This window comes from Rhinolophus sinicus, linkage group LG04 (assembly GCF_036562045.2).
Source record: "Rhinolophus sinicus isolate RSC01 linkage group LG04, ASM3656204v1, whole genome shotgun sequence".
Taxonomy (NCBI): domain Eukaryota; kingdom Metazoa; phylum Chordata; class Mammalia; order Chiroptera; family Rhinolophidae; genus Rhinolophus; species Rhinolophus sinicus.
The window spans coordinates 87,437,998-87,453,866 of record NC_133754.1 but is presented as its reverse complement, the minus strand read 5'-3'; the positions used below and the strand labels follow the sequence as shown (position 1 = coordinate 87,453,866).

General features: G+C 39.5%; 1 protein-coding gene across 9 annotated transcripts in view; it reads right to left on the bottom strand.

The window, feature by feature from the left end:
* Positions 1-15,869, bottom strand: part of RCBTB1 (RCC1 and BTB domain containing protein 1) — a 49,586-nt gene that overhangs the window by 7,320 nt on the left and 26,397 nt on the right. For 7 of the 9 annotated variants that reach the window (XR_012495580.1, XR_002138790.2, XM_019748026.2 and 4 more), the window contains 7 exons: positions 14,850-15,008; positions 12,141-12,248; positions 11,614-11,756; positions 10,085-10,275; positions 7,037-7,163; positions 5,171-5,322; positions 4,510-4,640 (listed from right to left, as the gene is read on the bottom strand). Coding sequence is in view for 7 of the 9 variants with exons in the window: in XM_019748026.2 (XP_019603585.1) it covers positions 4,510-4,640; positions 5,171-5,322; positions 7,037-7,163; positions 10,085-10,275; positions 11,614-11,756; positions 12,141-12,248; positions 14,850-15,008 (1,011 nt within the window). In the remaining 2 variants the exon portion in view is untranslated. The remainder of the gene's footprint in view (positions 1-4,509; positions 4,641-5,170; positions 5,323-7,036; positions 7,164-10,084; positions 10,276-11,613; positions 11,757-12,140; positions 12,249-14,849; positions 15,009-15,869) is intronic. The other 2 variants (XM_074329932.1, XM_074329934.1) reach the window with 2 other exon arrangements.

Below are 15,869 nucleotides of genomic sequence, written 5' to 3'. Positions count from 1 at the left end.
ACAGCGAAACTGGTAGGAGGGAAAGAGACACGGAAAGGGCTGGTTCCACATCTGTTATTAAAAATCAGAAGGGATATCTCAGCTGTGAAGGTATCCCCCAGCAGAGCAAAGGTTCCCAACCCCACATCAGGCTCCCCAGCCCAGGGTTCCAGTGCCAGGGAGAAAAGTCCCCATAACTTCTGACTGTGAAAACCAGCCAATATTGTAGCTGAGTGAGACAAAGGGCAGATGCAGTCCCAGGCATTTGTGTTAAAGGGCCTGCGCACAGACTTACTTGCGAACAGATTCACTCGCTTTGAGCTCCAGCACTGGGGAAACAGCTCAAAAGGCAACAGGGACATATGGGGAGGAACCGAATTGTCTGGCTGAAGGACAAGGGCTGGAGGGGCAGCTTTCTCCCACAGAGAAGTATTGGCAGAAGCCATTGTTCCTTTGTTGAGACCTCCCCCCATCCCAGTTTGCAGATGCAGGTGGCCACCATATCTGAGTCTCCGTCAACCTGGCTAACACCATGCATCTGCCTTGGTGATTCCCTGAGACCGCTCCCCAGCCACCTTGCAGGCGCACCCAGGCCACTTCCAGTAGCTTTTCCATACAAACAGCCTATCTTAGCTAATGCTACAGATTTTCCTAAATCTGTCATGGGTTCACAAACCCTAAACAAGCATCATCTAGCCTCAGCATGCCTCGTACCCCTTATTAAGTAGCCACAAGCCCGGCACTAGTGGGGGCCGACCTTGGTTCACAGCCTTGCCTCTCCCAGGTACCATCAAGCCCAGCACAAGTGGCAAACATCTGCAGATCATTTTGTAGCTCATACCAAGTAGACCCAGGCAAGGTACAGGCAGTGGATAACTTTGGCCTGCACCAGAGCCCCTCTCAAGAGGCTCCGGAACCAACACACCTGGTAGCCAGGTTCAGACCACACCAGAGCACCAACCAATCACCTCCACAAATGACACACACAAAGGGCAGACTGGACAGGCACCAGAGCCTAAAGTGAATCCTGTTCCATACAGTCAGCTCCTACACAACAGCTCCTTCACTGTAATCATGGCCAGTCCTCACACCCAATCAGCATGAGGGTCAACCCCTCCCACTGACATGCAAACAGCAAGCAAGGTTCAACTACAACAGGAGGGCAAACACAACCCACATAGAAAACACATCTGGAGCACCCTGCTCAGGTGACCAGGGAGACCGTGTCCCTGGGCCCCATAGAACACCTACTACATAAGGCCACTCTACTAAGACTGGGACACAGGACAGCTTTACCTAATACATAGAAACAAAAACAGGGAGGCAGCCAAAATGGGGAGACAAGTAAACTGTCCCAAATAAAAGAACAAAGCTTCAGAAAAAGAACTAAACAAAATAGAGACAAGCAATCTATCAGATGCAGAGTTCAATATACCAGTTGTAAGGAAGCTCAATTATCTCAGTGAGAACTTCAACAAAAAGACAGGAAACATAAAAATGGAGATAGAAAACAAAAAAGAACCAAGAAAACAATAACTGACATGAAGAATACATTAGAAGGAATCAACAGCAGACCTGATGAAGCAGAGGATCGAATCAGCAATTTGGAAAACAAGAAAGCAGAAAACACCCAATCAGAACAGAAAAAAAAAAAAAAAAAAAGAATTTTAAAAAATGAGGATGATTTAGGGGCCTCTGTGACAACATCAAGCACACCAACTTGCATCACAGGGGTACCAGAAGGAGAAGAGACAGAGCAAGAAATTGAAAACCTATTTGAAGGGGCCAGCCCGGTGGCTCAGGCAGTTGGAACTCCGTGCTCCTAACTCCGAAGGCTGCCAGTTCGATTCCCACATGGCCCAGTGGGCTCTCAACCAAAAGGTTGCCAGTTCAATTCCTCGAGTCCCGCAAGGGATGGTGGGCTCTGCCCCTGCAACTAAGATTGAACACGGCACCTTGAGTTGAGCTGCGGCTGAGCTCCTGGATGGCTCAGTTGGTTGGAGCACGGGCTCTCAACTATAAGGTTGCTGGTTCGACTCTCGCAAGGGATGGTGGGTTGTGCCCCCTGCAACTAGCAACAGCAAATGAACCTGGAGCTGAGCTGCGCCCTCCACAACTAAGACTGAAAGGACAACAACTTGAAGCTGAACGGCAATCAGGATTTAAAGGACACAACTAAGATTGAAAGGACAACAACTTGACTTGGAAAAAGGTTCTGGAAGTATACACTGTTCCCCAATAAAATCTTTAAAAAAAAAAAGAAAACCTGTTTGAAGAAATAATGATGGGAAACTTCCCTAACCTGGTGAAGGAAATAGACATACAAGCCCAGAAAGCACAGAGAGTCCCAAACAAGATGAACCCAAACAGGCACATCATAATTAAACTGCCAAAGGTTACCACACCAAGGCACATCATAATTAAACTGCCAAAGGTTAAAGACAAAGAGAGAATCTTAAAAGCAGTAAGAGAAAATCTGTTACTTACAAGGGAGCTCCCATAAGACTGTCAACTTCAGGCCAGAAGGGATTGGCACTAAAGATTCAAAGTGATGAAAAGCAAGGACCTACAACCATGATCACACTACCCAGAAAAGCTATCATTTAGAATTGAAGGGCAGATAAAGTGCTTCCCAGACAAGAAAAAGCTAAAGAGGTTCATCACCACCAAACCAGTATTACAAGAAACTTTAAAGGGATTTCTTTAAGAAGAAAAAACAAAAAATATGAATAATAAAATGGCAATAACTACATATCCATCAACAATTACTTTCAACATAAATGGATTAAATAAAAAAATAGGGTAGCTGAATGGATAAGAAAACAAGACCTTTACATATGCTTCCTACAAGAGACTCACTTCAGTGCGAAAGACACACACAGACTGATAGTAAAGAAATGGAAAAAGATATTTCATGAAAATGGGGGGAAAAAAAAAAGCTGGGATAGCAGTACTTATACCAGCCAAAACAGACTTTAAAACAAAGGCTATAACAAGAGACAAAGAAGGACCCAGTAACCCCACTTCTGGGTATTTACACAAAGAAACCCAAAACACTACTTCAAGGGGATGTGTACATTCATATGTTCATTGCAGCATTGTTTATAGTGGCCAACGATGTGGAGGCAGCCTGGGTGTCCGTTGATGGCTGAATAGACTAAAGAGTAGGTGGTACATATGGAATAGTACTCAGCCATTAAAAAAGAATGAAATCTTGCCATCTGCAACACGGTTGGACCTAGAAGGTATTATGCTAAGTGAAATAAGATGGAGAAAGACAAATAACATATCATTTCCCTTATATGTAGAATCGAAAACTCAAAATGATGGAACATACAAAACAAAAACAAACTCATAGATACAGAGACTATTTTGATGGTTGCCAGAGGGAAGGGGAATAAGGGGATGGGGGAAAGGGGAAAAGGGATTAAGAAGTACAAATTGGTAGTTACAAAACAGTCATAGGGATGTAAAGTATACCATAGGGAATATAGTCAATAATATTATAATAACTTAACTATGCATGGTGTCAGATGGGTACTAGATTTATCAGGGTGATCACTCGTAAGTTATATAACTGTCTAATCACTATGCTGTACACCTGAACCTAATATAATATTCTATGTCAACTGTAATCGAAAAATAAAAGATTAAAATATACTTACAAGAATAGACTAATTGTGCCATTTACCTAGACATCTTGAACTACAAAGCTATTGCTCTGTATCTTCTATTCCCTATGAGTTTGGAAAATCAACCATACTATCCTTTAGTTCACTAATTATCCTTAAAGCCTCCTTCAGGTGGTTCAACAAATATTTATCATCCAGAGCCTACTAAGTGCCAGGCACTATAGGGTACACAGATGAATAAAATACAGTTCCTGCTCATGAGGAGCTTACAATCCGATGATGCTTTGGTTCTTATCTTCAAGAAAATGCATGTAAACACAAATTTTCAGACTCCCAAAAGCCCTTCATTCACAAACTCTCTCGAGAACCATGAATCCCAGATTAAGAATTCAATTCAGTGCAAAAACAAACAAACAAACAAACAAAAAGGAGTTCAGAGGAAGTTCTTCACACATGAATAACTGTGTTATAATTAGACAATGATAGGATTTTGGAGCATACACAGATATAAATCATATGGAACCCTTGGCTTATGACAAGGTAGAGTCGGGGAAACAGCAAAGTGGGTCTTGAAAAAATATATATGCTGACCTTGACAAATACGTGAACTAAAATATGCTGTTTATTAGTCCAATAGGTGTGCACTTCATATTCCTACTTGCAGTACAGCTGCTGGGACCTCAATTAGTTTCTTATCTTAGTTTATAATGAAAGCAGAGGAACAACCATCTTTGAAACTATGAACAGAGAATAAAGAAGCAGGGCCAGATTTCGTATTTAAGGGATCAGTCTGTTCATTGAATCCGTAAATAGAAGGAGATGTTACTCATCATGGTCCTTGTCTCATGCAAGAAAAAGGAAGGAAAGGAGCACATTTTTGTTTGTGGTTTTATGTTACCTCCGCATCATATCTGACCGCAGCAGAGAATAATGAAAAGGCATTCTCTACAGTGATTCCTCGCTTGATAATATGCTGACAAAGTTTTTTCAGTCTGTTTTCACAGTAAGATGTCGCCAAATCCAAAAGACCTAAAAGTAAAAAGTGTGGAAGGTTTAATAAAGTTTGCGATAATTTCCCTAATTTCTATATATTTTTTTAATTTTGGTGCATAGAGTTGTGTAGAGTTATGCAGAAGTTTCCTAGTGAATAATACTCTGAGTTTTATTAAATAAGTTCTCTTTGTTACTCCCTACCACCCCCACCTCCTAAACATACTTCTCCTATACTCATTTGATACTATTTCTTCTATGGTACAAAGGAATGGAAAAAATGAAATTGGTCCCCTCATTTTGTTTCCAAAATGATAGGTTAAATCCATCATCAAATCATACTTCAGTACTAAAAAAATTAAAATAAGCCCACAGTCATAAACAAACTGTGTGCATAATTATTAACCACGATAACTATATAATACTATTTTTAAACATATTTTCTTCAAACACTTTTTAAAAACCATATAAAAGCCAATAAACCTGACACTTTATAATTCAATGCTGCAAAAGGCTGAGGAGATACACTTCTGACCAGTGCATGGCCAGGCCCAGTGTGGCTGAGGTACCTATAGCATCTTCAGGTGGCAGGTCAACTGTGTCTGTGTAGAGGTACTGGAGGAAGGCACGATACACTGGGTAAGAAAACTGGTCTATTTCTATCACTTCTTTCATGTCCTCATTCCAGTAAGACTGGAACATGGATCGAAAGTGCTCACACCTAAAACAGGACAGCAAAAGTTACCTTAATTCAGCAGATGGAATCAGATAAACAAATGTCACAGGTATCCTTACCTACTATATTTGGGCCCGCACACACCAGGATCATGAATCTTTAGCTGGCACCCTAAAAACATTCCACGTGCAAGGATTTTGATATTTGCCTTTTGTGTACACGCTCTTGCATTTTTGATGAGTACCTCCTATGAAATATTAAGAATTGGATATAGAGCCTTGGAGTACTTAGCACATCTATAGTACTCCTGGTTCCAGTTGACAGGCCCCATTCAGATCAAGATTTTTTGATCACTTGTTTTTTTAAAAGATGTTGTACAGGAATGCATTTTAAACAATGAAATTGAAGGAAATTCAGAAATGAGGTTTCAAACTTATCACTATAAATTAACATCATTTAAATGATTCATTTGTTTTTTGCTTCATGTGATCAGCATCCTTAAACCTGTTTTAAATGTCTACTGGATTGTGGTTAAGCTGATCATTCACTGTTCCATTACCTTACTTGACAATTTTCCTTCTTTTCTGACTCATCTTCAACATGGCCGTCATTCCTATTTTGTTTCTGCTCCCTTTCCTCTCCTCCCAAGCCTGTTACCAATTTACTTATAACACACATTCACTAGGATAGTCACATATTTCAAGAAAACCTAACCAGGTCTTTTTGTATTGTATTAACATGTACAAATCCACCTGTACGAGGAAGTGATTTCTGAGTATTAGATTTTCTTGAAGTATAACATACTTTATAGTTTAAAAAAATCATCTTTTCAAATCCTTTTAAAATGAGATATAGTATATACACAAAACATTTTCAAAATCCATTCAGAATACTGAAAGAATGGCTCCACTTATCTAAGAAATTACTTCATCTGAGAAGTAAAAAGAAATGGTTGTCTAAGCAAGGAATAATATATAAAATGGGTCAGAAAACTATACGTGGAAGGAACAGATTGGTTGTCCACAGGATCAGACAGAAACACCTCCAGTTCATCTTTCAATTAATATTTTGGTGAAGATACTTATTCCCTTAAGTAATGAATGACATGGCTTTTTAGTTCCCTTAAATATGTTATTTTGTAAATAGCTTTTTAACTGAATTTCCAAAAAGACTTGTATACAGCCAGTTTAATTCTCAATGGTCTGATTTTATGTGCCTCTTTCTCTGTAATGGCAGCCTCAGTGAGCAACAGACGAAAGAGTTATTAAGAAATACAAAGTTCCCTCACACTTACACAAAGAATTCCTGATATATAGCTAAAGAACATTTTTTAAATTGGGAATTAGATGTCCGTCAGGCCAGAAGTCCATCATGTCTGACTATGAGAGTTTTCTGCTTGAGGAAAATGAATCTTTAAGTAAAAGGGGGTATACATACACTTATCCCTGATAACTTTTTGTATTTTTTGACTATGTTTTTTGATAGAAATAAATATTTGCAAGATCTTTCATTTACAAACAATATAGACAAATACTTATACTGCTACATTATGCTTTTTTGAAAAGGCACAGGTGCACGTGCATGCAAAACTCTTCAATAATGAGTGGATTAATACTATCTGCAAAGATATGACATTGTGCCACTTCTCTCTACTGCCAAGGCTATTTCTTTTCAGTCCCCATTTTATGGAATAAGAAAGAAACAGACATTGCAAAAATAAAGTAAGGTTATTGATGTCTCCAAGCTCATGCAAAAATACCTGATTTTCAAAACAGCTTTATGGACATGGATATATTTCCCATCAATTCGAAACTTTAGGTCAGCAGTTTCTGGACTGTCAAATTCTTTCTTCAGTGACTCTGCAACTGTTAAAAAGTCTTCATGCTCTGAAGGCAATTAACACATTATTAATGCAGGAAGCTCAGGAAACATACTCGAGATTTGGGGGGAAAAAAGATATTATAATCATTAGCATGATGGATAATTGAGTTTTTTTCCAAAAGAATTCATGTCTTACTTGACCAATTTCACAGTTAAAATAATTTATCATGAATCTGTAAACCACAAAAAAATACATATTGGGAAAGGCCAAATACCAGTCTTACAGACTAAGTGAGACATTAGCAATGTGTCTTTTTTTTAAAAAAGGAAAAATTATAGGTAGTCCATGATTCTATCACTACTTTTCAAAACTTGAGTGGTTCTCTTGTAGGGTTATGTATGAACTTATCAACTTTCCTGACTGAAACACTAAGAATACCTTTTGCTCTGCTTTGGGGCAGTTTCAAGAGGTTAGCGTATTTTACTCAAGGAGTCCCAAGAAACAAACTCACCACTTAAGTGGTAATGCTAAGCAGTCCTATTCTTACGCAAAGAAATCCTTTTTCCTCGGTATCAGGAATCTAAACATCCCTCTTAACCCTAAAATTAATGTACAAACAATAATCCTTACACACTAGCTAAAAACAGAGCAAATTTACTTAGTAACAACATATACTCAAAGAGAATAATTTTACAAAAACGTAACCATATTGCCTGATAAGAAGAATTGCTGTTATGATTACAGGGATATGTAAGTAGAATTGTGTTATTATGAAGAAAAGTAAAGGCAATTGTACAAATTCATACAACACTGTCTTGTGCGTTATATGCATGGACAAAGGAAATCAAGTAGAGGCTACTGGGGAAATGAAAGAATTCCAGAGACCCTCATCGGCACTGAATGAAGGTACTATGGACAGAGACAGGTGGGGACGGCCCACAGACAAGAACGGTGGCTTAAAGAACTGTGTCTCTCAGTAGCCTGGTGTTACCGGGGGAATTCTCAGAGGAGGGACAACTGCTAAAACCTAGGCTGAAATCTAACAAATGAACTTATCCATGAGCTTTATTGTCAGAATCTCCCAAGGAGAGACACATCACTTGCCGGAGCCATTACCTTAACCTACAGCCCCCCAACACCCACACAATGCAGAGCTCTCTTGGCTATGGAGGAATGGTCGACGATCTCTCAAAATTAGACTTTCCCTGACCCTGTAACCTGGATCTCTGGTGAATAAAAGAAAGGAAATAACTTTGATGGAAACGAGTCCAGCAGTCTAGCTTGCTACCCTACCCATCCAAAAAACAGCTTATCGTTGCCTCAACCTCTATCTAGTCGGGAGGGTTGAAATAATCCTTTCCTCCTATCAGAGAAGAAAGTCTTCTGAGGTGTGAATTCACCATCTGACTTTCTTCCTAACATCCAGCTGAGACATAAACTGAGAGAAAAAAAAACACTTTTGGCTTTTAGTGGGTGGAAGGGAAAGGAGTCCTCTAGGAGATATATTCAATGACCATAGTTTTTGCAAACTTAACATTAAAAAAATGTCAGGGCATTTGTTTTGAAAAAGATTCCTTTATAGGGCTAGGATTTTAAAAAGCGAAATCCTGGGGGAGCTTTTTATAAACAGGTCAAGGTTAAGTAGTATGTGGGAATCTGAAGATGTGGACAGAGTGCTTTGGGTGTGCATGAAACATGTGTGATTATGGCCAAAGAGTCCCCTTCTGTGAACTAAAGTTTTTCCAATCACTACATTCACTATAAAAACATTACTGTATTATAAAGAACCTGGAAATGTTCAATTTCTTTCACTTTAAGTTGAGCAGCAGCTTAACTCTTTCTGAACATACCCTTGCCTGCAAGACCATAAAGCTGGTCACCTGACGATGCGACAGCTCCAGCGGTCTGATACACCGCAGCATGACACGTATTACAAGACTAGCTTTCAATATCAATTGCTGAGCAAGCCAAACCCCTGGTTGTCAAGAGATACATTAATGTTCAAACATGGAGCATCATGACCCATTTACTCCCTTTTCATATAAACAAAAGAATAACTTAGCAGAAAAACATTGGCAAAAGGCAGCAATGAACAAGAAATAAAAGAGAAAGAGATTAAAATCTCTGTTAATGGCTACTCAGCTTTAAGACATCTTAAAACTTTCAATCAGTAATGAACTCTTAAAGAAGACAATAGTCCAAAAAGGGCAGATTATGTAATCAAAGATCACCCTGAATTCCTGTTTGGATGCTCTTCTAAGAGTATTTGAGATTGATTGAAAGAAAAAGAAAGTGGAGTTAACATATCACCTTAAAAACTCCAAGTTCTTCACTTTTTAAAAAAATATTTTTATTAAAATATAGCCAACATACAATATTATATTCGTTTCAGGTGTACACCATAGTTATTCAACATTTATATACTTAAAGAAGTGATCACTATGATAAGTCCAGCAACCATCTGATACTGTACCACACGATCACAATATTATTGACTATATTCCCTATGCTGTACATTACATCCCCATGACTTATAAGTTTTAAACCTCGAAATTTGAACCTCTTATTCCCTTCACCTTTTCCTCCAGTTTTTTATTTTTCAATTACAGCTGACATTCCATATTATATTAATGTCAGGTGTACAGCATAGTGGTTACACATTTATATAATTTAAGAAGTGATCCCCCTGACTGGTCTAGTACCCATATTTGAATTGTACACTTTAAAATGGTTAATTTTATGTATGCGACTTTCACCTCAATTAAAATGAAAGCACTTAGAGGGAGAAAATAATAAATCCATGTAATGTTTCATAATGTGTTAATAAATTTTATTTTGCAAATCTAATTGGGGAAAGATACTAAAGCTAATGGAGAATAAAACATTCTGGAACATAAAAGAGCCCACAACCAGCATTTATGTAGAAAAACAGGTCAGTTGAGAGGACCATTCTTCCTGGGTGGAAGTAGCCCTGAGGTTTCTCACCTACAGACAGGAGGCGCCACGAGACAGCGGGAGTGGCGAAGCAGGCAAACACGTCATCTGTGCAGGAGAAGTGGGTGAGGTGAGGCAGGACCACCGACTGGCCCCGGCATTGGCCCCACATGTACACGTGGCCCCCCTGGGTCTTGGCAGCAGAAGTGTGGGCAGAGTGGCAGGCTGCAATCTCTACTACCCTGAAAAATTTTAAGAAAAATGCATGCCACTTCTGTATCACAGAAGGTAAATTAAAACTTCATGTTTGGAACACCTCAAGAAACATCTCAAGATCAAGGGACATTAGCTACCATGTTTCCCCAAAAATAGGACCTAGCTGGACTGTCAGCTCTAATTTGTCTTTTGGTCTTATAGTAAAATAAGACCGGGTATAATATAATATAATACCCGGTGTAATATAACATAACATAATATAACATAATATAACATAATATAACATAATATAACATAATATAACATAATATAACATAATATAACATAATATAACATAATATAACATAATATAACATAATATAACATAATATAATATAATATAATATAATATAATATAATATAATACCGGGTTTTATATTAATTTTTGCTCCATAAGATGCATTAGAGCTGATTGTTCGGCTGGTCTTATTTTCCGGGAAACACGGTATCAAGTCATATAGACAAAACCAAAAGACTGGGGCAAGAGTGCTGTGTTTCTCCTTTCCTGGCTGCCCTACTTCTCATTGTAACCCCATTCTGAGTTAGGATAAATAATACATACTGTTAAGGAAAACTTGGAAAAAGGGGCTAGAAACCAAAGTAAATGAGGCAAGTGGACTCTGACAAAATGTCCTGACAGTTCTGGGGGCTTGGACAGTAGCAAAAACATACTGTTCCGGTAAACCATTTCCTTACAAATACATCTTCTTCTCTCATCTCCTGCCAGAACTCAGAACACTCATTAGGCTAATACACACTACTGGTCTAGGGGTCAGGACTCTGAACATCTCAAGCCAAATGGACATCAAGCCAAACTCACTACAATTTGTCAGTCTGCTTCTTAAGTAGGGTCCCCAAATCAGAAATCAACATTCTAAAACTTGTGAGTACGACCTCACAATTTAGCTGAAGAAACAGTAAGCATCTATTCCAGTAACACACATTAAATTCAATCAATATTTAAACAGATCATGTCCTTTGAAGGGCAGATTTTATTTATTTAAAAGTTGTCTTAGTTGGCTCAGAGGAAAAGTTTGTGCTTCATCATGGTGACAGACCTTGTTTTACCTCCCTACTAAGGGGACAACAAGAAGCCTATATGAATTATACCAAGATGCACTGATGCCTGTCAATCACAGGAGGTCATTTTAGAAAGCTGCATAAGACTCACATCAAGTTCATGTTCATTCTGGCTGGTACTCAAATTCTTTTGTTCACAATGAGAATGTTAATACACAGAACAGGACAAAGCCAAACACCACAGCGCTGGCACACACACGTCCACAGTGCACACACAATCCCAAGACATCGTACAGCCAAGTTACCTTTCTTTCTCCACCATGATGTGTGCTGGGCTTAGCAGATTATTTTTATTGCCAGTTCCTAGCTGCCCATACGTGTTAGCTCCCCAGGCATAGAGCAAGCCCTCATCTGTTAGTGCTAGAGTGTGTGCATAACCGCAGACAATCTGCAAGTAAATTTAAATGGTTACCAAAAACAGGAAGGACAGGGAAAACATCTACTTAAAGATTACAGCCAGCTTCCGCAGAATGCCATTTCATCATCAGGTGTGGGCTAACATTCTCTGGAATATTAAAAAAGCATTAGAAAAGCCTAAACCTGAGACCACTAACTCCTTCCAATCACTTTTTTTACTTGTCAAGACTGACATGCCCCCACCATGGTGTCCCTTCACATCGTCAGAATTGAGGGAGAATATACTATGAAATGTGGAAGCTGAAGGCACAGGGCACAGTTCGAAAAGACTTCGTGAAGAGTACATCTCCACTATTCGTCCAAGTCAGAGCCGGGAGATGGATGGGACCAGCCGCTAAGAGTCCACCACACGTACCTGGTTCACACACACGCTGTGCAAGGCTGCCACTCTCACAGGGGTCAGCTGGTTGCCATTGTTTCCCAAGCCCAGCTGACCATTGCCATTGTAGCCCCAGCCATACACCTTAGAGAGAGAAAGGGAGAGAACGGGCTTTTAAAACTGCTAGTGAGAGGGAATCGATAAACTTTCCCCACTTCCAACACCCATATTCTACTCTGTGATCCTACACTGATCTTCAAATGGAGGATGTGTTAGGGGTGGCGAATGACAGAATCTGGCATCTGCTCCTACTCCGTAACTTACTAGTTGGGTAGCCTTGGGCGAGTCACTAATTCTTGTTTTACACATGAGGAAGCTGAGGCTCCTTAACAATTAGTAAGCACCTACTGTATGTCAGGACATTGTGAAAGGTACTAGGAATATGTCTTTGGCCGTGGTTTAATAGGGGAGACGAACATATGCAAATGTTCTGCACGCAGGTGTCAAGTGCTGTCACAGACATAACCAAGGCACTGCAGCAGCAGGGAGGAGAAAGGCTCTGTCTATAGGAAGGAAGCTGAGGAAAGACTTTTCCGAAAGTGGCGATGTGAGCAGCAGGGCTGAAGGACAGATGAGGTGAAGGCATTCCAGGTACAGGCCACAGAATGTGATGGAGGCAAGTTCAGAAGACAAGTAGGTGGTCTTGGCTGGACACATCTGGGGTAAGTGGTAAAGAGAAAAAACTAAAAGGAAAGGCAAGCACCAAGGGGATAAAGTCCTAGGAAAAGTGGAATACTTCTATGGGTCTTTCACTGAAATATTTCAAAACAGAGATTTACTTAAATTTTCATTTTGGAAAGATCACATTGGCCACAACACGCAGGGTGACTGGAGTGTGTGAGACTGAGGCAGGAACACCATTCAGAAGAGAAACTCGTCTCTCATCAGCAAACAGGTGAGCTCTGATGAGCGTCCAAACCAAGGCAGTGGCAGCGGAGCCCGGAGGTAGCGAATGGACAGGGAAGGGGTTAGAGAGAGATATGACAGAATGTGGTGACCCTTAGATATCTGGAGTGAGAGAGAGGAAAGCAGCTAAAAGCTGCAAGGCTGGGCTGGGCATAGGTTCAACAGAAGTGTAAAAGGTTTAGAATAGCCAGTGTGGGACACAGGAAAAAGTACTGACCAGCAACAGACAAAAGGTCTAGCTCAAATTAGAAACCTAAGATGGGTGGTGGCACCACGCCTCATGGCAACACAGGGCAAACAAGCACCGGCTGGGGCTTTTCAGGACAATGTGACAGAGGGGAAAGGGGGACATGGACATTAAGGTATTAGCAAGAAATGGTTAAAAGCATTTTCAATTTCAGAAGTGCAACAGGTTTGAACTTTGGCAATAGACATCAAAATTTTTAATGGCATACTCCCTTTCTGGGAACTTATTCTATAGAAATATTTGCTTAAGTGTACAAAGATATACACACACACAAACAGTAACACAGAAAATCAGTGAAACATTGTTTATAACAGCAAAAAGTCAGAAACAATTGAAATTTCCATCAGTACAGCTCTGGACATGGCTCATCCACGCAAGAAAAACTAAGCAGCCATTAGTATATGAAAAGTAGCTACAAATGGTCTGAGTAAGATTCAAGCAAAACACATGTTGTTAAGCAGGGAAGTTACAGAACAGTACAGAGAAAAGCAGTAGGTATAATAATCCCATTTTTTTTAAAAACGTAATTATACTCACCTATATATATAACTGTTTATAGAGAAAAGTCCAAAAGGATATAAATCAAACTATTAACAAGATTTGGGAAAAGAAATTCACTTTTTACTTTATTTGTTTTCCTTTGTTAAAATGATCACATAATAATACTTTCTAAATTAAATTTATTTTTTTTTAAATGGGAAGTGACGAATACTGGAATGGAGAATGTTATATGACTATCCCAAGGAATTCTGAAGTCACCCAGGATATCAGAATTGATTCAAAAAATAACCTACCAGACATGAGCGTTCAGTAAATGCTAAAGCCCTCTAGCACCCCAAAGCATGATTCCGTAGGTCTGTGTCCAGAGCTGTATCTTTGGATAATTTTTGTGCACTAAGACATACATAGGTGGTAACATGCCCATTTAAATAGAAATGGCAACTAGGATAATTTTACAAAAATAACCATCCGCTCCAAAGTGACGATGGTAGAGGTTCACTGAAAGGTGGGCGTTTTAAAGTAACTAAACAGCAATCAGGACAAACAATTCTGCGTTTGTTTGCAAATTGCTTCTTCCTGGGAACAAACATTTCAGATGTAGACAGGGAGTTAGTTCTACACACTTCATGTGCATTGGAGCCGCTGCCTGCTTACAACCAGCATCAGCCAACTGTAAAGAGTGCACAGTTGATTTTTTTTGTTGGAAGAATAAGGTATATCAAATTCTTTTATCCATTACACTAAATTACAAACAAACACTATAAGTATTAAGCTGGTTGGATCTTGAAAAAAAATTAAATCTAGACACATTAGAATCTTTACTTGCAGATAAACCTTGGAAATAGAAAATTCATACTGGGAAGCAAACATCTTCTCGTTACTCCTCAGTCAGTAACCAGTTAACTATCAATGAAGCTGTCAAGTAAAGGAAGCCCATCCTTCCATGATCTAATACACACGCCTCATGAAAAAAATGACATTTCATTGAAAGAAGGAGGGGGAAGAGAAAGGGGAATGCACAGAGAGCTCACCTCACCGTTGTCCAGAACAGCCATGGACGAGGTCTGACCACAGGCGATGCCTACCACCCTCTTAATGTGTAAACAGTTTGTAACTTTGCGAGGAGTTGGCTGATTTGCTGTGGACCCTGAACCCACCTGGCCACAGTTGTTATAGCCCCAAGCAAACACCTACACAGGAGAAGGCAGGAAAAGAAACAATGGTGAGGGTGAAAGTTCTACCTCTAACTACAATAATAATCATAAAATAAAAATAAAGCCACTTAGCGAGTACTTACATGTGCTAAATGCCCTCCTTGCTTTATATGCAGTAACCTATTTAATCCTCATAGGAATCCTATAAGGTGACCCTGGTGTGGATACTATTACCATCCCCATTTTATATATGGGAATGGAAACAGAGAGGCTAAGTGACTTGTTTGAGGTTCCACAGTTAGTAAGTAGCAGAAGCAGAATTTGAACCCACGCCGTCCAGCTGTGCTCTTAACCACTATGCTGTATTGCCTCTGTAATGACGGCAGTTCTCTACGTTTCTAATCTGGCATCAATAGAAAATGAAGTATATGCCACATAAGTACCAGTGATACGAAAAATCTGCTTAACTCTTTGGCCACAAATAATCTTTTTTATTTTCACGGAAACCTTTCAAAACCACAGTATGCTTTTCCCTGCCTTGCTAACCACCAATACTGGACATTACATAACCTTTCCTGATGACTCAGGACCATCATGATTGGAATTATCAACTGTAGTTCCGTGTCGTAACGCAGTAATGCTTACAGTACTAAGGAGATGTTTGTCCTACAGAAATGACACCAGGCTGCCTGTCAGGCTATTCTTGGTAATATTTTCTCTGAGTTCTCATTTGCTGTCTGTCAGCTGCAAGCAGCTCCCCTCCTCAACTGCATCCTGCTTATCACTTCTGGCCTGTGATCTGCCATAGCCTGAAAACCACATTTCTAAGGGAGACACACAAATAGATCTATAAGTTAGTTCAAAGCTAGTAACAAAGATGAAAACAAGCAAAAAAAT